Genomic DNA, 18,806 nt, shown 5'->3' with positions numbered 1-18,806 from the left:
GACATGTACTCAGGCCTGTAACAGATACAAAAATCTATTTAGGTGAAAATAAATGAACCTGCCTCGCTTAAGGACAAAATCTGTTGGCTGTCTGAGTTAATCTATGTGAGTTTAGCATGTTTTTAATGATAAAAAAAAAAGAAAATGAGCTTGAACTTGAGTCAGAGCCACATTACTGTAATACCAGGGGGGGAAGCTAGAGGGCAGCCTTGCACCATTTCCCATTGTTGTCTGTACGTGAACTCCTACTGAGGCCACGAGGTCCTGACAATAATAATAATAATAATAATAATAATAATAATACCAAATAAATAAAGACTCCTTTGGGAAAAAATGACTTTTATGATTCTAATATTCCCCTAATTTAATCTGAGATCTTTAATGCCAGTAAGGCACGAGAATGGCTGTAAGATATGAGGAATATAGTAAAATCCACTACGTGTCCTTTGTGTCTGTGTTGGTTTTTTTAGTCCCACGATATGTAATGTTTAACTGCGACATATTTACGTTTACGAGTTGGGGAAATTAGTATTAATATTTTAAGATCAGGGTTAATTACATACAGAATCAGCTCTACGTCCCAAACACCGAATACTTGGTTCAAGTGAGTGTCAAGTTTGATTAACATGGCCAACAATGACACGCTGTAGTTGTCAAAGCACGGATTAGAAAGAGTGTGGACGTTAAACCCGCGTTAATTAATCGCTGTGAGAAATGGGAAAGCTGTAGTAATTATAGTAATTATAACGTCGTGTATTTCTCCTCCGCGCTCTGTTTGGGGACTAGCTTTCCACCTGCAACGTCACAGCCTGGCGATCCGCCCCGCCAATCAGAAGCAGCTACAACCCGCGGAGTGATACAAGCCTGCTTCGCCGGCGGAAGGTCGCGCGTGGGTGTGGTGCGGGACTATATAAGGTCATGTGACACCCCGACGCCGTTTCTTCGTCCTGCCTCGTTCTCTGGTGACCTGCGTTGAGCTCGTAGCTCCCTGCTCAACATGGCAGTGTAGCGGCTTGCAGCGGCAAAACTCGCAGCGGCGGATCCTGCAGTGCAACGGCGAATTGCACTGATTCTATTAGGCAAAATGGCGTAAGTATGATCTTGTGTTTTTGTGGGAAATTAGGTGAGGGGACAGTTGGCCGAGTAGGCCGGCCCGCCGGCCGAGCCATATGTCAGGGGAGGAGTTGGCTTTGTTGATGGGCGGTGTTCTCTTAACTTACTCTTACCGAATACGATAGTCTCAAGTTATGACCGTAAGCGCCGGGCGAGCTGGCGCCTTCATTAGCCACCAGTGACGGTAGCTAGTAACGTTAGTCGCGGTCTCCGCCATTATCCACCCTTCCCGCCTTTACTCGCGAGCTTTTTCGCGGGTTTTACGTCAGATAAACGACAGTGCTACACGTCTGAACGATGTGTTGGGTTATAAGTGTGGCACCGGCGCAAAATGGGGCCATAAATGTAAATAATAACAGAGACATGCGGCTGTGCGCCTTCATCCCGACAACGTGGCACTATTCAAAATGGCGCACGCGCTCCCTTCCTCGTGCTGGCTGTGTTGTGAAAATGGCGCGATCGCCAAGGGCACAGCGCCTCTGTGGGAGGGACCAGGGGCGGGGCTGTGGGGGGGCTCCGTGACCATATTAGGAAATCTTGTGAGCGTGTGGGCGGGGCTTTCCTGGCAGGCCGCCGCACACTCGACAGTAAAAATAAATAAACAGCAGGGCTTATTGTCTTTATTATTATTATTATTAATATTATTATTATTATTGTTGTATTTAATATAAAATGTATTGATAGTTTGATATGACTCTAATAAGCCGCCATAGGTGGCAGGGGAGATTTGACTAATTCTAGGCCTGCGTGCTTCCCTATTCCAATAAGTGAACTCAAAGCTTAAATTGTAGATTTTAATAAAAATAAATTGCTTAAACTTGAATGATTTATACATTTAATATCGCTTGGGTGTCTCAGGCAGTGCTAAACTGACCGAATGAACGCGTTTGACCTGTTTTGGTTCCCCTTCAGGCGTTTACAGGTGCACTTCCCAATTCCAGTGCAAAACCACACAGTGACATGTCTTTACGAACCTGTTCGGCCGTGTTTGTGACGTTACTTGCAACACAAGTTGTGCGAAATAAGATCAAACCCCAATCTTGTTTCAGTTAAGTTGCATTTATTTTAAATCCTCACCCCGTTTTTCTCCCTTTTCTCTTCCCAGGTCCTTTGAGGCAACCACCCTCAGCTTTGCTGCCGTCGACAGCATACCAACTTTGCTCGACTCATCATCAGAACTCCTTTTCTCCTTGACTCCGTTACGATCCCTGACCAGCCGCCATGTCTCTGAGCTCACAGATGTGCATGGAGGACGTGGGGGCCCTGCTCTTGGGGCCCTCGACTCTGATGGCTGACCCCTTCGGGCCCCTTCTGGACGAAGATGAAGAGAGAGCTCTTTCCGAGGGGTCGTCTTCGCCCCTCTCCTTCTCTTCATACTCCGATTCTTACACCACCTCCCCGTTCTCCCCCCTTTCGGCCCCTGCTCCTCTAGGGTGTAAAGTTGGGTCTGACCTGCTGCCGTTCCCCTGGCTGTCTGCTAGTGAGCACAGCGATGCTCACGTTAAAGCAGATCAAAAGGAAGGTGAGGCTGGTTGAGAGGAATTAAGTACACAACATGCCAAGACCCTTTACTTTCTCTGAGATTGTTTAGAAGACAGTGGCCCAATATAAAAATGAAAATCAGTGTATTGGTAACATGTTATTGAGGAGTAATGAATGTGGTATTAACCCTAATACAAGCAGGGAGTAAACCTAAGCCTTGTGTTCTGTTGCAGGGGATGCGTTTTCTGGCATGGACTGGATGACAGAAAAGATCGACCTAAGTGACTTCGACTTGGACTCGCTCATCGGGTCCTGTGATTTAGATGAGCCTCCCAGCTCCCCAGAAGAGCTCCTGGCTTCCTTGGAGTCTCAAATGGATCTGGACCTGGCTCCGCTTCCGTTCCCCTCGTCATCCTCTGACCCGGAAGAGCTTGGCCTGCCTCCTCTTCCCCTTGACCTTCCACTTCCAGAGCCACCGGCGGAACCTGAAGTCCGTCCGGAGCCCGTTTCCGTTGAGATAAAATCTGAGCCACTCTCCCCCGCGTTTACCTTGGAGCTGGGCAGTGAAGTGGACATCTCCGAGCTGGAGAAAGCGGTGTCCAAGGCCAGCAGTGACCAGCAGACCCCCAGCATCGTGCTCTCCCTCTCTCCCGCGCACATAGTGGTGGTCCTTGCTCCCAAGGAAGAGGTGAGTGTCGTGTCCAGCTCCTGTGCAGACCTGTCTGACAGTGGGATCGAATCAGTCTCCGGTTCTCCACCTCGCGACCCAAGTCCCACACCATCTCCCAAGCCTGCGGGTTCGTCCAGAACCAAGCCGTACTCCAAGCCAGACCCGGATGCGGGCCCGACAGTCACTAGCAAAGTGAAGACCGCCTCTGGGACGCCGAAGACCGCGGACAAGAAGCTGAAGAAGATGGAGCAGAACAAGACAGCTGCTACCCGCTACCGGCAGAAGAAACGGGTAGAGCAGGAGTCCCTGAATTCAGAGTGTACAGAGTTGGAGAAGAGGAACCGTGAGCTGTCGGAGAAGGCCGACTCGATAAGCCGGGAGATCCAGTATCTGAAGGATCTCATCGAAGAGGTCCGTTCTGCCAAGAACCGCAAGAGCAAGCCCAAGGCTGACTCTCCCTGAGATGGAGGCAGAGGCGCTTATGGTGAAGATCAGCTCTATCAAAGTATAAAGTGCACTGAGAGTATCTCAGTTTCTCACCCCCTCACAATTCACAAACCCTCAATATTCACAGCACGCCATTTACACCGAATTAACTGTAGCTTGTAGTTGATGGAGTAGTGATGTAGTAGAGACACACAGAACTAGAAACACCTGAACAGTGGAAAGTTGTCACCCTCCCCTACCAACCCCCTCATCTCTAAACCTGTCATATCTCACTTCTCTTAACCATCGTCCAGTAAGGGGCCTGAAATGTTTAATGTTACACTGAATCCTGTGCTCTCGCTTGTAAATAGCTTCAGCCACACTTCATCTTTTATTTAAAACTGGTATGTTTTGGTTGCAGTTCTAGTACGGCCATTGTCCCGTAACTTCTGCTGTTTTCTATTAAAGCTTTTTTTGAAACTTAACAGCTGTGTGCTTGCGTTGCTTCCTGAAACAGACACTTGGAGGGCGTGTCGAGACACCCTAGGAGGTGTTGAAAGATGTGTTGGTGGTTTTTCCAGTCTAGCGAACACTGACAGAGTTCTTGTGGTAACGAAACTAGGAAATAAACATGGGTGTTTCCTCTAGCCTGTCTGAAACTGGTGTGTGCGTATAGCTCTCTGGGGATAGGGGAAGGTGGGAGTGTCTAAACATGGCGCACTAATGATCTGGGTGTGGGAGCACAAGCTTAGACTGCAGCTGTGTACACAGACTGTAGAGGCGTCCATGCTACACTAGGCACACTGTTCCGAAAACTGGACTTCCCCACACACTCACCCCAGTGAGTCGCGGCAGCTTTTAGAAAAAAGGGTCTCAACTTTCAATAGAAGTCGATATAAAAAAAAATTGGTCCATTTATCAATAATTTGACAACATAAAGAGCAACTGCCAGATTTAAGTAGAAATTGGCAAAAATGGAGATTGATGGAGTGCCTCAAGAAATGATATTACACTGGCCCCACCAGCTCTTCCCAATCTGCCAAAATACTCTGTTAATAATTTGACTTCCCCACATCCTTGCAACCGATTGATCACCCCAGTCCACAATGAGCTACACTTCAAGTTGCAAAAGCTAACTGGGTCCAAGTACTTCCCGACTGTAGACTCCAGGAGTATCCTTGAGCTAAGCTAAACCGTGAAGCGGACACACATGCTGTAGCGGGACGTTTCCGCAGATGCCCTATGGCTGTGTGTTCACCAGAGTACAGTAACTGCCTCTGAACCACCACTAAGGTGGTCTATAATCAGCCTGGGCCTACTACAGTGTCTCACACTACTGAACACCTCCTGCAGCAGATGGTTTTCAAATTGGATCAAGCATGTAGCCTCATCTGACTGTACATAGCAGTGCGGAGGCCTACAGTGCACGGCTATATTTGCCACAGACACTAATATGGTTTGCAAGCTCTGTAGATAACACTGGTGCCATGTTTTGAACTATAGCACCACCTGCAAAAAAAGCATGGCGTGAAACCAGTGCACTCGTGACTGGCGTGCTGCTTCGAACCGGGGACAGGGACCTACACATGAGAGCACCTGAGGAAATGTGTGAAAGGTCTTTGGCCTAATTTGGGGAGATTATATTTAGTCCTTTAATCAGATCAGTCCGCCGAAGCTGGTAATTACCTCAGTGGCTGGAGGAAAGGAGCTTCAAAGCATGGAGAAAAGCTATGAAATTTGACTCCTGTACTAACACACACACACACATGCGCGCTGAGAGGGGAAGCACATGGCAGCAGCTGTGTTGTGGGACCATTCCAGATGGGAACGGTCCTAGAGTGCAATTACTGGATCCAGTAACAGCACTTCAGAGACGCATGTCCTTTGCGAAAACGCCTTTCTTTTAGGAATACATGTGTGGAGGGAGTCAATCTGAGTCAATCTGAACTCTACAGGTCATTAAAACTGTCACGCACAAACATTGTATCTCCAAAACGGCAGCTTTAAGATAAGATAAGATAAGATAAGATAATCCTTTATTAGTCCCGCAGTGGGGAAATTCCCAGTATAACAGCAGAAAGGGATAGCAAGACACTCAGTTACAAAAATTTGGATAAATAATTTACACTATATACACAATATAAATAAGAAATAATAATTAATAATGAAAAGAGCAATAACAATATTATTTACATTTATAGGAGTTTTAATGGAAGTCTATGTAAAAATATATTTTTTAAAGTCATTTTGGAGCATTTTATTGGTCATTGTGGCATTTTGACGCAACTTCCAGATCCACAATGTCAAAAAGAAGAATCAAGCTGAAGATCAGCAAAAATGGAGATACAAGGTTTTGTCCAATTGCGACATTATAAAAATGTATAGACAGATAGATGGAGGCCGGCCGGTCTGGGCCAAAAAATTGCTTAAGCCTGTACATTATACTCAATTTTTAGGGCTTTAGAGTGGTCATGTGATCTGGCACAAACATGACATCATTTAGATCTAAAGATAATAAAGGTTTATTAATAATAATAAAAAAAAAATATGCAGAATTTCTGATTTAAAAAAATCCCCAGTTCATTAAATTTAATATCTAAAAATTTAAGATCTAATAATGACAGATGATATTAAATCATTACTTGGAACTGGTGAAAACGGCATTTTTTTTTTTACAAATATATAAATATGTTTATAATGTTTATATAAATAGTGTAATAAATGTAAGATAAAATATTAGTCTGAAAAAAACTTTTTATGTACATACAGATCTAAAATTTCACCTTTTAATATAATAACACACGTTTTATGCTAATTACTGAAACCATGTTCAGTGTCAAAGCCAGCACACCAGCTTTGGCGCCGGTCTGTCGTTTTGCCTGCGGCCTGGCGCTTTGATCATGGTGCCGTGGCCACGCCCCCTCACAACCCTGTTGCGCTTGCCTCAGCATGGCTTTCCTTTTACAGTGGTTACTCCTGCTTTTATCGGCTGGGTTTTGGCACTGGGGCGGCCCACCGCAGCACAGCCTAGCCTATCCTATCCTATCTTATCTTAGAACCGTAACAAGTACCAATAAAAACAAACATACATTTTGTAATATTTCCCAGTCCCACCAGACACTGTCCTCTCTGGGTCCTCTCAGCGTCCAGTGGGTATTGTGTGCAGGGATTGTTACCGTCTGCCTAACATTAGCTTTTTGCAGCTCCAGAGGTTGGACAAAAGTATTGGGACACCTGCTTATTTATTGTCTCTCCTGAAATGAAGGGAGTGTTTATTATTATTATTATTATTATTAATAAATAATATTTTGGCTGATCATGCTGTGACTTCACACAAAGTGACCTAATCTACAGGAAAACTCCCAAGATTTCCAGCTGGGCCCAGAAACACCCCGCCAGGCCCTGCCTAAATATACAGAAGCTTGTCTAGTCCCTGTAGAGAAGTACTGCCAAAACAATAGGACCCCCCCCCCCCCAGTGGGTATTGTGTGCAGGGATTGTTACCGTCTGCCTAACATTCGCTTTTTGCAGCTCCAGAGGTTGGACAAAAGTATTGGGACACCTGCTTATTTATTGTCTCTCCTGAAATGAAGGGAATGTTTATTATTATTATTATTATTATTATTAATAAATAATATTTTGGCTGATCATGCTGTGACTTCACACAAAGTGACCTAATCTACAGGAAAACTCCCAAGATTTCCAGCTGGGCCCAGAAACACCCCGCCAGGCCCTGCCTAAATATACAGAAGCTTGTCTAGTCCCTGTAGAGAAGTACTGCCAAAACAATAGGACCCCCCCCCCCCCCCTCAGTGGGTATTGTGTGCAGGGATTGTACCGTCTGCCTAACATGAGCTTTTTGCAGCTCCAGAGGTTGGACAAAAGTATTGGGACACCTGCTTATTTATTGTCTCTCCTGAAATGAATGGAGTGTTTATTATTATTATTATTATTATTATTATTATTAATAAATAATATTTTGGCTGATCATGCTGTGACTTCACACAAAGTGACCTAATCTACAGGAAAACTCCCAAGATTTCCAGCTGGGCCCAGAAACACCCCGCCAGGCCCTGCCTAAATATACAGAAGCTTGTCTAGTCCCTGTAGAGAAGTACTGCCAAAACAATAGGACCCCCCCCCCCCCCCCCCCCTCAGTGGGTATTGTGTGCAGGGATTGTACCGTCTGCCTAACATGAGCTTTTTGCAGCTCCAGAGGTTGGACAAAAGTATTGGGACACCTGCTTATTTATTGTCTCTCCTGAAATGAAGGGAGTGTTTATTATTATTATTATTATTATTATTAATAAATAATATTTGGCTGATCATGCTGTGACTTCACACAAAGTGACCTAATCTACAGGAAAACTCCCAAGATTTCCAGCTGGGCCCAGAAACACCCCGCCAGGCCCTGCCTAAATATACAGAAGCTTGTCTAGTCCCTGTAGAGAAGTACTGCCAAAACAATAGGACCCCCCCCCCCCCCCCTCTCTCTCTCTCTGGAGCGGATCAACATGTGAACCTATGAACCTATAAGCCTACTCTAGAGCTGAGTGTCGGTCTGTGTGTGAAACCCACACCAGGTTCCTGTAAAGCTATGACTCATGGCAGCCGGGCGGGCGGGGAGAGGCCCACAGCAGCCCGGCTCGACCTGAGGGATTAGTGGGGGAGAGCGAGCAGCAGCGGCGGCGGCAGGCCGGTTCAAACCGGAACGAGCCGGCTGTGCCTCACCGGCCGCAGGGAACAGTCCGCTGGAAACCGCCAGCACTTTTTAAAACACAATTATTAACGATATACAGTATCTGTAGTTCATAGTAGATCATGTCAAACGTGTTATTTACGTATTATTATCTTTATCTTTTTTCAATATTCTTGGAAGGAAGCTGAGAGAAATTCCTGGTGAACTTTACGGAATTCCCTGAATCTCCTTTCCTCCTCATGAGCTTCCCGGTTCATTTCAGTCCACCGTTCCGGAGCTTTTCCCATTTCTCTCCCCCCCGACGGTTCGGCTCGTCCGCTGCCATCTTGCGGCTGATAGGCCGCAACACAGCCGGCCGTGTTTCCCTCCCGTCCCCCGGGCGGCGCTGCCTCCACTCGCCCCCCGAAAACAGGCCGATCACCGCAGAACTTCCTCCTTCAGGGTGGAGAAAGTGGCAGGATTTGATGATTTATGGTGGTTAAATCATTTTTAAGGCTTTTTCTTCATGAAAAACGTGTTTAGAAGATCAGCATTGTGGTGTATTGTACTTGCCGGGGTTCTGCGCAGGTGAGTTTAGTCATTTGGGGAAGTGTTTATGTCATTTGGACAGTGTTATGTTGGACATGTGGTATAAAAAAGCTCAAGAAATGACTTTAACAAGACAGATTTAACGTTATTAAACGTTTTGTGTATTTTTATATTTATATATCCAGGCATATTAGAGTGTGACACTTCCCAGTGACCTTCTTCTAGCTGTCAAATGCAAAAAAAAACCAAAATCTCACACCCCCATGTTCAATATGTTCAGTTGTTTGACCCAGTCTGATTCTGGCAGATCTTCTTTATATTGTATTAAAGTTTCATGATGAACGGATCAATAGAAATGCTTAAAAACTGTGTACACTGACTTCCACTGAAAGTTGGAGATACAAGGTTGAACCATATTATTTCTCAATACAGATCATCAGCCACCATGTCCTGTCCTGAAAGGCACGTGATTTGGAAGGCCGGGGACCTGGAAGCATATCTTCACCCGTCCCCGTGGACCCCGGGAGCCACTGTAGTAACGCATAGTCCTCCTAGGAGACCCGGCAGCCTTTTCCATTTGCCTGAAGACTCTTTCCTGAACCTGCTGCTGGGAGCGAGGACGGTGGGAGGCCTCCTGTGTGAACGGCTGGGGGTGCGGCGCTGCGCCCTGGTCCACATGCCCCAGCGTGAGGAGGTGGGTACAGACACCTAAACCCGCACTGAAGTGAAAGAGTTTGCGCCAAAGCCTAGGTTATTAGTTAGGTTCTGTAAATGAAAAACCTCTGTGTCCAAATGTTTGTGGACACCCCTAGTAGTAGTGAATGCACTCAGCTACCCACACAGCCTGTCTAGTCCCTGTAGAGAAGTAGTACTGCTAATAGGCGCCATCCCTAATGCCAGGTGTGGGCTAGAGGGGTATAAAGCCCCTCAGCAACCGTGCAACTGTGTTCTCTGTAATGATGGATGGTGCTCCATCCAATACTTTTGGGATGAATTGGGGAGTTGAGTTGAGGTGTGGTGGGGTGGTGATCATCCATCATCCTTACCTCACTAACGCTCAGCAATTCTCCAAGATCTAGTAGAACGGCTACACCGAGTAGTCGAGACAGTTACAGCTACTGGATGAGCTTAATGGAGAAATGTAGGCCTGGGTTTTATCCCCTTAACATCTGGCTCTTCTCAAGTTTAATAAAATCATCAGGTAAATGGAAACATCAGTAAAAATGGACCTGGATACATGAATAGAACCTCAAAGTACAGCATGTGTGTAAATCTAACTAGTCCCTACCACTTTTGCCAGCATGAAGATCCAGCTGTGAAGCTGCTGGTGCTGCCCCTCCACGGCCTGCAGGAGGAGTGGAACCCTCATCTTGCACATGAGGAGGACTTCCAGCCATACGATCCTGGATACGTTACGTCGAAGAGTGGCCCGCGATGGGCCGACCTCCGTTTAGAAGGTGTCAAAGAGAGGATCCGGGCGAATCTGCCTTCTCCGGATGCTCCTCTTGACTACACTTTCTTTGGGGACCCCTCCCACCCGGGGCTGTTTTCCCGAATAGTGCGGGGTGAGGAGCACCAGTGGCGGGTTTGGGAGGACAAGGAGCACGTTGCCTTCCTCACTCCGTTCCCCAACGCGCCTGGTCTCACTGTACTCATTCCCCGCAAACCACTGACCAGTGACATATTCCGGCTGGAGGAGAGGGATTATAAGGACCTGGTGCTGGCGACTCGGAAGGTGGCCCCGCTGTTGGAGGAGGGGTTGAGCGCATGGGGGGTGGGGCTTATATTTGAGGGGTATGAGATTGACTACGCTCATGCTAAACTGATCCCTCTGGTGCCACCACCTGGCAACCTGACCCACGATCTAACATGCCCAGTGCCCGAGTTTTATAACCAATACCCCGGGTTTGTGACCTCTGCCAACGGGCCCCCGGCTAGTGTTGAGAGCCTGAAGGATATCCACGCCAAAATTACCCAAGTGTCTCAGCACTGAGAGGTGTCCCAAAGCAAGAAATAAATACTGGGTTTGCATTGGATCAGTTCTAAAGTCTTCCAGTTGTAAAGCAGACCACAGAACCACATTTTAAAGAAACTGTGACCCTTGTGACCCTTGTTGGGATTCGAACTAGCCTGGTTTTGATTAGGCATGTCCCGATCCAGTTATTTTGCCTCACAATCTAATCCGTCTCTAAATTCTGAGTATCCGCAAATACCGATCTGATATTTATGTGTGTATAAATAATCCACCCCGACAGTTTAGATCAGATGAGCTGCTGATTAATCTGATCAGTAAAATCCCTTTATTTTTAGCATCAGTTTCTATAATCAGACATTCTGGACTGATCTAATTTAGTTTAGTCGAGACTTTTCTTAAAATGACTGTTATATAGTGTTTAATATCTTACAATCCAGTCTGACTCTCCTCCCTGACCAATCAGCTCCCAGCTCCTCTACAACACTGCAGTCTAATCACCTCCCGTGTGTGATTGGGGACTGATTATCTGTGGTTGTTGTGGGTCTACTGGTGTGTAATAACTGGTTTATAGTGGGTGAATGTGCTGTGTGTGTGATTTGGGTTCTGTAGCTAGTGTGTGTGTTAGCATTAGTGTTAGCCTCCACTCGGTTCTGAATGGGTTCTTCAGTGCTGGTTTATAAACAGAGAAAGGCGAGTGCCGGTTCTCCCGCTGGTAAAACGGTCAGAGCGTTTCAGCTATAAAGGGTTTATAAAGGGTCAGATATTATGGTCTGTTTTTAGGTCCACTGTAAAATAGCTCCACACTGCAGAACCTCAACTCTATTTAACTTTATTTACCTTCTGAGATCGTCCGCACTGCTGCAGCAGCCAGCTGGGAATAATGTCCGTTTAACAGCACCTTGACGATACCAGATGGCACTCTGAACACCCTGGTTAAAACAGGAACTCGGAACTGGATCGGGATTAAAATAGCCGATACCCGATCTATTAGGATATACCGGGTCGGGACATTCCTAGCTTTGATTAAACACACATTTGATAAGTGCCCTTTAGGTAATCACGGTACTTGTGAGATGCTAAGAAAAGCGAATTGTTGTATTATTAACGATGATAATGATGATGATGTCCTGTTGCCCACTGCCCCTATACTGAAGGGTTGCACAGTACAGATATAACTATACATAGATTACATAAGGATATTTGCATATTTAGTAAATATAAAATCTATATTATATTTATATAATATCTATATAAATAAACTATCTATATAATATCTAAAATCGTACAGATTGTTAGCAGTATTGTTTGTAGTTACTTCAGTTCTTTTTTTAATGACATAAAAGCATGTTGTCTGGCAGTCTTTATTTTTGCAATATGGAAAGGGTCAAACTATGCGTTTTGTGACCTTTGCTACATGCTTTTGTCCAGTTTATTTTATTCCTGTCTTTTAATACTAGGCTACTCAAAGAAATCAGTGCTGTACTGTTTGATGATGCAGTATTTTCTCAGTTTAGCTGAAGTCATGTGCCTTTTGAGACCAAACTTCCACCCTGCACCAATACAGGGTATGCATTGACACCCCCTTTAGTCGGACTGAGCGGAAAACGGCCCAATCGGGAACGAGACAAGTGGTCATCTGCTGAAGTTAAGGGCAATTAAAGACACCTGGACTTGGCAGTGAGCCATTCAAATGACCAAAGAACCAACAGTCCATGGACAGTGATGTGTAGCCAGGAACGTCCAGCTAACTGAGGCTCGAATCACACCTGTTTAGAGGATAAAGGTCTGAGGAGTGTTTTCTGGCTCAATTAGTTGACTGGCTCATCCAGATTTGCTAGCTTTCCCTCTTACTCAAACTTAGCATGTCGCTAAATTCACAACTATAGTGGGCTTGGATTTTCTGTGTCTTTTTGCGACTCAGTGGGCGTGGCCGAGTGACTCCACCCACCCGTCCTGTGCATACCCTCTATAAGCTTTGGCAACTTAACTTGGTGAGTTTATATACGCTTAACAGAAGGGTAAACAGACTATTTGCATGAATGGAAAAATAATCAACATGAATGTAAAGATTTGTTTTATTTGTTTTGTGATTATATGTAATATAACAACGTCTTTTTAATAATAAGCATTTATTTTCAGATGATTGGGAAGTGATTTTCTAATGTTTTACATACATACATATATGCCACTATTTTCACTGTTTTTAGAATATAAATGAATTTCTGTTTGACATTTATGCTCTTTTACTCGCTTACTTTTATTAATGAGAATAATTAGGGTGTATAGATTCACTTTCCTGTTTTAGTAGGATAACATAAATCAATATTAGTGACTTCAACCATTTTTTGTGATTCTAGATTAGATTTCAGATTAGGAGCATCCTTTATGGCCAGTGTGCAGCAGTACTACAGAATCCCATCCGTGGCAGTGAACTCGCCTGGAGTGGTGGGCAGCCAACCTCAGCGTCCAGGGTGCAGTTGTAGGGCTAGGTGCCTTGCTCAAGGGCACCTCAGCAGTGAACGTTGAGGGTGGAGAAAGCTCTGTCCCTTCCCCGTCCCAACTTCCAGCTCAACCAGGGGATCAAACTGGCAACCCTTTGGATCTAAAACAGCTGTCAAGGTTCACCTTAACTCCTCAACAGCTGGATTGTACTCCTAAAATCAAGCTGTGGAGGTCTGTGCTCTGCTCCCTGGCTGCAAGAACGCCTGATTAAACCCCTGAAAAAAATAATAAAGAAAGAAATAATTAAATAAAATTATATATATATATATATATTTTTTTTTTTTTGTGAATTTCTTTCCCCAGCTGTAACGTTCTCAGCATTGTTTGGTCACCAGAGCCTCTAATTGTTTTTTCAGTGCTAATTAGGCAGGTAGCGTCACATATTTACACAATTCAATGCTTGCCCCATCTGTGTTGTCTCTCTAAACGCACCTTGACCAGCTCCTAATTAATCCCCAGGCGTTTTAATTAACATCCTAAAAGAGTGTGATTAACATGTCATAAAGCCAGGCTAAGAAAAGAGGGCAAGAGGGCTGAGAGTGAAGAAGAGCGCAGGAGAGGGAAGACCTCCCAGCAAAGCAGCGTTTGGTATCCAGCATGGCAACCAAGGTACGAATTTCAGAGCTATATTTATCTTATTACACCTCATTTTATCCAAAGCTTAAAGCTGTTAATTCAGGTGTTCTTGCTTTTTGCTAACATGATATCTGAGAAATTCTGATTCCTTAAAGAGTAACTATTAACTATTATATAACCTCCTATTTCTGATCTCATTTTACTGTATGGCCATTTGCATATGTCCATATTGACCAGCATGACCTTTACATTTTACATCATGTACATGTAAAATCAACCATGTGTGATATATAATATACTCCAATTTTACACTTATAATGGGGAAAATAATATATATATACATTATATATCATTGTTTTTTATTATAATTGTAAAATAATATATATATATATATATACTCCAATTTTATAATTATAATGAAAAATAAAAGTTTTTTTGGAAAATAAATAATATAAATATTGCTTTGAATGACATCATCTGCTCTGGGTGTACAGTATGGGCTCACTGCCCTTAGTCACTAGTGTCTATGTATTTACTACAATGCTACATGTAGAAGCTAAAGTCTGTTGATGATCCTCAACTTAATCTTAAATAATCATTATATAATAATTTATCATATTATTATTATTATTATTATTAATGAGCCAAATTAAAAATAGCGTCTAAACCATGGCATTAGTTGACATATCTATGTTACAATAAAGACTTTTTTAGACTCCATTGACGTTTCTATTGTCCTCAACGGACTGACCATGTTTGGATTTCCACTGATGACCTTTATGGTTGTAGTAATTAAGGAAATTGTTCAGACTCATGTCCCGCTTTCAGCCACTGACACTGTTGACTTTTTTCCCAGGACCTTGCAGACATGGGCAGCAGGCCACTTTCTCCATCTTGCTGATGTAGAGCAGCGGCTCGATGGTACAGCTCAAGTCCATGATGGAGAAGACGGCGAGGCTGATCTTGCACCTGAAATCCACGAACGTGTAGGTGGAGGCGAAGGGCATCAGGGCCACAGGCGGCAGGTAGTTTACCACGATGATGGCCAGAACGATGATGACCATCTTGAAGGCTTTCTTCTTCACAGGGTTCATGACCTCTTTGCCTGCCACACTCTTGCGCAGCACCCAGATGATGGACAGGTTGCAGAAAACCATGAGGAAGAAGGCGGACAGAATGAGGCCGCTGAACACCTCGTTCATGCTCATGACTCCCACAATGCACTTGGTCAGCGAGTAGGCCAGGACCAGGCCCCAGACCACCGCTGAGATTCCTGCTCGGATGCGGTTGTCACGGATGCCGGTGAACACGATGGGGTGGACCACAGCGATGTACCTAGCATGGACAAGGAATAGTTTACCTGTGAGGCTTGTGCATCTCTGATAGACTGAGTAGTCAGAGAACATCTTCAGGGCCACCACGCCCCCTAGAGGTCACAAATTCAGTTCTGCTATATGGCGGTGGGAGGCAAACTTCCCAATATCCAAGCCCCCAATCATGACAGCTTGCTTTTTACTATGCCCTGCCTCCACACAGACACACCAGACATCAGAAATGTTTAATGCCTCACATCACACTATATGTTATTTTACAATACATGTCCAAATGTTTGTAGACACCCCTTCTAATGAATGCATTCAGCTACTTTAAGTTGCATCCATTGCTGCTGACACATTATAGAAGAATTTCCAGTAGAATTGGACTCTCGGGGGCAGATAAACATATGAACCTATTGGCACCATGCTGCCTAATGCCAGGCGTGGGCTAGAGGGGTATAAAGACCCCCAGTATTGAGCTGTGGAGCAGTGAAAGAACTGTGTTCTCTAGAATGATGGATGGATGGTGCTCTATCTAGTACTTTTGGGATAAGCTGGGGAGTTGGGGGTTGATGAGGTGGGATGGTGCTCATCCAACATCCTGACCTCACTAACCTCACTCAGTGCAATCAAATTCTCACAGCAATGCTCCATCCTCCAAAATCTAGTAGAAGGTCTTCCTCCCTGGACAGTAGAGACTGTTACTCCAGCAAAAGCAGGATAAACTCTTGTTAATTCCCCTGATTTCCGACGAAACAACGAACGAGTGGGTGTCCCAATACTTTTGACACATTGTTTTTACCATAGAAAAATATACCTTTAAACAGCCAATCAAGGTGGAAAGGTGCCAGAAGTCCCCACATAGGAAACTACATGCCAGTGATGTTTCATCATCAATAATCCTCTCCAGTCGATACTTAGGCTTAATATGGGTTTGTAAAACTGTCCATTTAGCTCCATGATCTTCTCCTTCTACATAAAAAAGGTAAAGATGACATGACCTCTACAGTGACACAGTGTCCTAACTAATCCATCATAAACCTGCAGGTGTCTTAACAGCGGCCTACTATTGCTACTTAAGAAATAATGCATGTCGAAAAAATAATAGACCTTATATCACTGTAATCACTGTAGAGTATCTCTGGATAATTAATTAATTAATTAATTAATTAATTAATAAGTCCTGCCTTGTCCCACCACAGCAGATCTGACCGTCCGAGGCATAGACTCCACAAGACCTCTGAAGGTGTCCTGTGGAATCTGGCACCGAGACTAACGTTAGCAGTAAGTAAGTTGTGAGGGTTGGGTGCCCATGCCCCTGTCGCTGGTTCACTGGGTGTCTTTTCTTGGGTCACTTTTGAAGATACTGACCAATGCTTACCACAGAAAGGCAACACATGTCCTGCCTGAAGTTTTCCAACACATTACCCTTCACTTGCTGCCTAATATGTATATACCACCCTGTGACCGGTGCCACTGAACCCAGACCATCAGTGTTGTTGATTTCATCAGGTACTAATGTTATGGTCGATTGTTGTTTTATTTTTACCTTTCATGCTTTTCACAAAAATTAATAAAAGAAAATACTTTGACTTCAGGACTGATATGCACTGATTTGTCCTACCTGTCCAAGCAGATGCAGGTGAGGAAAAGCGGTGTCATGTCTTTGACTCCGTAAGCGAAGCGCTGGATGTACCAGACCCCGTCGTCGTTCAGGCAGAGCCGGTTGATCAAGTCCACAAGTGTCATGAGGCAGAAGAAGGCGTCCAGCACAGCCAGGTTAAAGATGAACATGTCGGACGTGGAGCCCTCGCTTTTGCGCTTGACTATCTGCCACATCACCAGCACGTTGGTGGGGAAGCCTAGAGCCAGGTTCAGAACTTTCACCCCGTAGTACAAGATGAAGCCGTAAGGAGCCTCCTCGCACTCTTTGAATTGGTACCATGGAGGGGGATGCCAGACAGAGTCTGTAGCGTTCGGCAGGAGATCAGATATGTTGCTCATTTTACCGGGAGCCTGGGGAAGCCTGAGGAGGAGGAAAACATCTAGTTAGTGCTATTGATCCTCTAGAGATTGGTCTACCATGCAAAATGCATCTACATTCAGAATCGAAGGGCCATTTATGGGCCCATGCTTCCACAATTTCCACAATTTCTGACTTACATATCGAACATACAGTGAGTTCTTTATGGGCATTGCATGGGCAATAATACGGCCCAAGAGTAATATCTGACCATGCTGGACCATGAAGCTTTGTACCGTGAAGGTTCACCTCATCAGTCTCTCAATTTTTACGTGATCATCTCCAGCTTTCAAAGCATAAACCACCGAAGTTCGACCTTTCCTGGCTAGTGTTATCATTAAAGATAGTACCATGATACTCACCTACTCACTCCCGAGGTAAAAAAGCTCTCGAGTCTCTCGAGTCTTGAGTTGTCGTGTTCCTCAAATTCCAGTCTTTGACGAGTCCTGTCCAAACGTTGACCTCTAAACTTCTTCACTTTAGCTCTTCCACTGGTCCAAGGCATCCTAATATATAAGCAGATCCCAATGGGAGGCCATGGCCAATCAGTGTAGTATGGCGGCCAGCGTTGGGGCGAGGAGGGTGTGCTACAGCGCTAAATCGGGAGGTGTTTAGATAGAGATGCACCATAATAAGAGAGGGGATGGGTAGTGTTCGATACCAGTGACGCAACCGCGGCTAGACGAGAACAGTAACAGCTACTAATAGAGTAAACAGGTGATGCAAGGCTGAAATGAGTAAATATCATGTAAGATCTTACAGAGAAGCTGTTTATGGTAGTCGTCCCAGGAACACCCAGCTGAACAGACGTAATGGAGAATCCCACTGTATAGAATGGGTTCCTTTGTGGAGGAACTTGTGGGAATTAGAACCAGGGGTCACCAGATTCCACACCCACCAGTGGACCTTCCTGTGTCTTCTGAGGGGTATAAGCTACAATCATTGACAGTATAAGATCCTTGAGGAACATTTGGAGGTTCTTCAGTCTGAAACTGTGGAGGAAGTGTCTTTGGGGAACCTCCAAGAAAGGTTATTTTGGAAGAAAAAGGTTCCTCAAAGCACCTCAAGAGGTTCCTCCCCAGTTACAAACTCAATTGCCTCCAAAAGATCCTCCAGGATATAATACTTTCAACAGTGTATATGGGCAAAAGTATTGGGACACCTGCCTATTCATCGCTTCTTGCAGTATCCAGGGATAACCAGCCTGCTTTTGTTGGAGTAACTGTCTCTACTGTCCAGAGAAGAAGGCTTTCCACTAGATGTTGGAGTAGCATTGCTGTGAGGATTTGATTGACTGCATTCAGCAACAGGAACGTTACTCATCCCCAACTCATCCCACCAACCATCGTTCCAGAGAACACAGTTCCCCCACTGCTCCACAGCTCAATGCTGCTGGGGGTCTTTATACCCCTCTAGCCCACACCCGACATTAGGCAGCATGGTGCCAATGGGTTCATGTTGATCTGATCCGAAGAGTCCTATCCTGCCGGGACTAC

The 18,806-nt window shown here is 44.9% G+C and overlaps 3 protein-coding genes across 3 annotated transcripts; 2 read left to right on the top strand and 1 right to left on the bottom strand.

The window, feature by feature from the left end:
* Nucleotides 1–944: 944 nt before the first annotated feature.
* atf4a (activating transcription factor 4a) lies at nucleotides 945–4,176 on the top strand. The gene is made up of 3 exons (XM_072683483.1): nucleotides 945–1,089; nucleotides 2,219–2,635; nucleotides 2,829–4,176. Exons 2-3 carry the CDS (start codon nucleotides 2,335–2,337, stop codon nucleotides 3,725–3,727), a joined length of 1,200 nt encoding a protein of 399 aa, XP_072539584.1. The 5' UTR covers nucleotides 945–1,089; nucleotides 2,219–2,334; the 3' UTR covers nucleotides 3,728–4,176.
* Nucleotides 4,177–8,807: 4,631 nt separating this feature from the next.
* Nucleotides 8,808–13,661, top strand: LOC140559819 (uncharacterized). The gene is made up of 3 exons (XM_072683481.1): nucleotides 8,808–8,957; nucleotides 9,351–9,612; nucleotides 10,219–13,661. Exons 1-3 carry the CDS (start codon nucleotides 8,896–8,898, stop codon nucleotides 10,909–10,911), a joined length of 1,017 nt encoding a protein of 338 aa, XP_072539582.1. The 5' UTR covers nucleotides 8,808–8,895; the 3' UTR covers nucleotides 10,912–13,661.
* Nucleotides 13,662–14,433: 772 nt separating this feature from the next.
* On the bottom strand, nucleotides 14,434–18,285 carry LOC140559820 (G-protein coupled receptor 35-like). The gene is made up of 2 exons (XM_072683482.1): nucleotides 16,912–18,285; nucleotides 14,434–15,306 (listed from the first exon to the last, which is right to left on the bottom strand). The coding sequence occupies exons 1-2, from the start codon at nucleotides 17,289–17,291 to the stop codon at nucleotides 14,796–14,798; spliced, it is 891 nt and encodes a 296-aa protein (XP_072539583.1). The 5' UTR covers nucleotides 17,292–18,285; the 3' UTR covers nucleotides 14,434–14,795.
* Nucleotides 18,286–18,806: the final 521 nt, after the last annotated feature.

The sequence above is a fragment of the Salminus brasiliensis genome, chromosome 7, assembly GCF_030463535.1.
Source record: "Salminus brasiliensis chromosome 7, fSalBra1.hap2, whole genome shotgun sequence".
Lineage (NCBI taxonomy): Eukaryota > Metazoa > Chordata > Actinopteri > Characiformes > Bryconidae > Salminus > Salminus brasiliensis.
This window is presented reverse-complemented; position numbering and strand designations above follow the sequence as displayed.

Bases quoted from the DNA above. Each gene is read 5' to 3' on its own strand.
- atf4a (XM_072683483.1), top strand. From the start codon at position 2,335: ATGTCTCTGAGCTCACAGATGTGCATGGAGGACGTGGGGGCCCTGCTC. The intron at 2,636-2,828 runs GTGAGGCTGGTT...GTTCTGTTGCAG, and splicing joins TAAAGCAGATCAAAAGGAAG to GGGATGCGTTTTCTGGCATG.
- LOC140559819 (XM_072683481.1), top strand. From the start codon at position 8,896: ATGAAAAACGTGTTTAGAAGATCAGCATTGTGGTGTATTGTACTTGCC. The intron at 8,958-9,350 runs GTGAGTTTAGTC...TTCTCAATACAG, and splicing joins CTTGCCGGGGTTCTGCGCAG to ATCATCAGCCACCATGTCCT. The intron at 9,613-10,218 runs GTGGGTACAGAC...CACTTTTGCCAG, and splicing joins ACATGCCCCAGCGTGAGGAG to CATGAAGATCCAGCTGTGAA.
- LOC140559820 (XM_072683482.1), bottom strand. From the start codon at position 17,291: ATGAGCAACATATCTGATCTCCTGCCGAACGCTACAGACTCTGTCTGG. The intron at 15,307-16,911 runs GTAGGACAAATC...TGTCCATGCTAG, and splicing joins ACCTGCATCTGCTTGGACAG to GTACATCGCTGTGGTCCACC.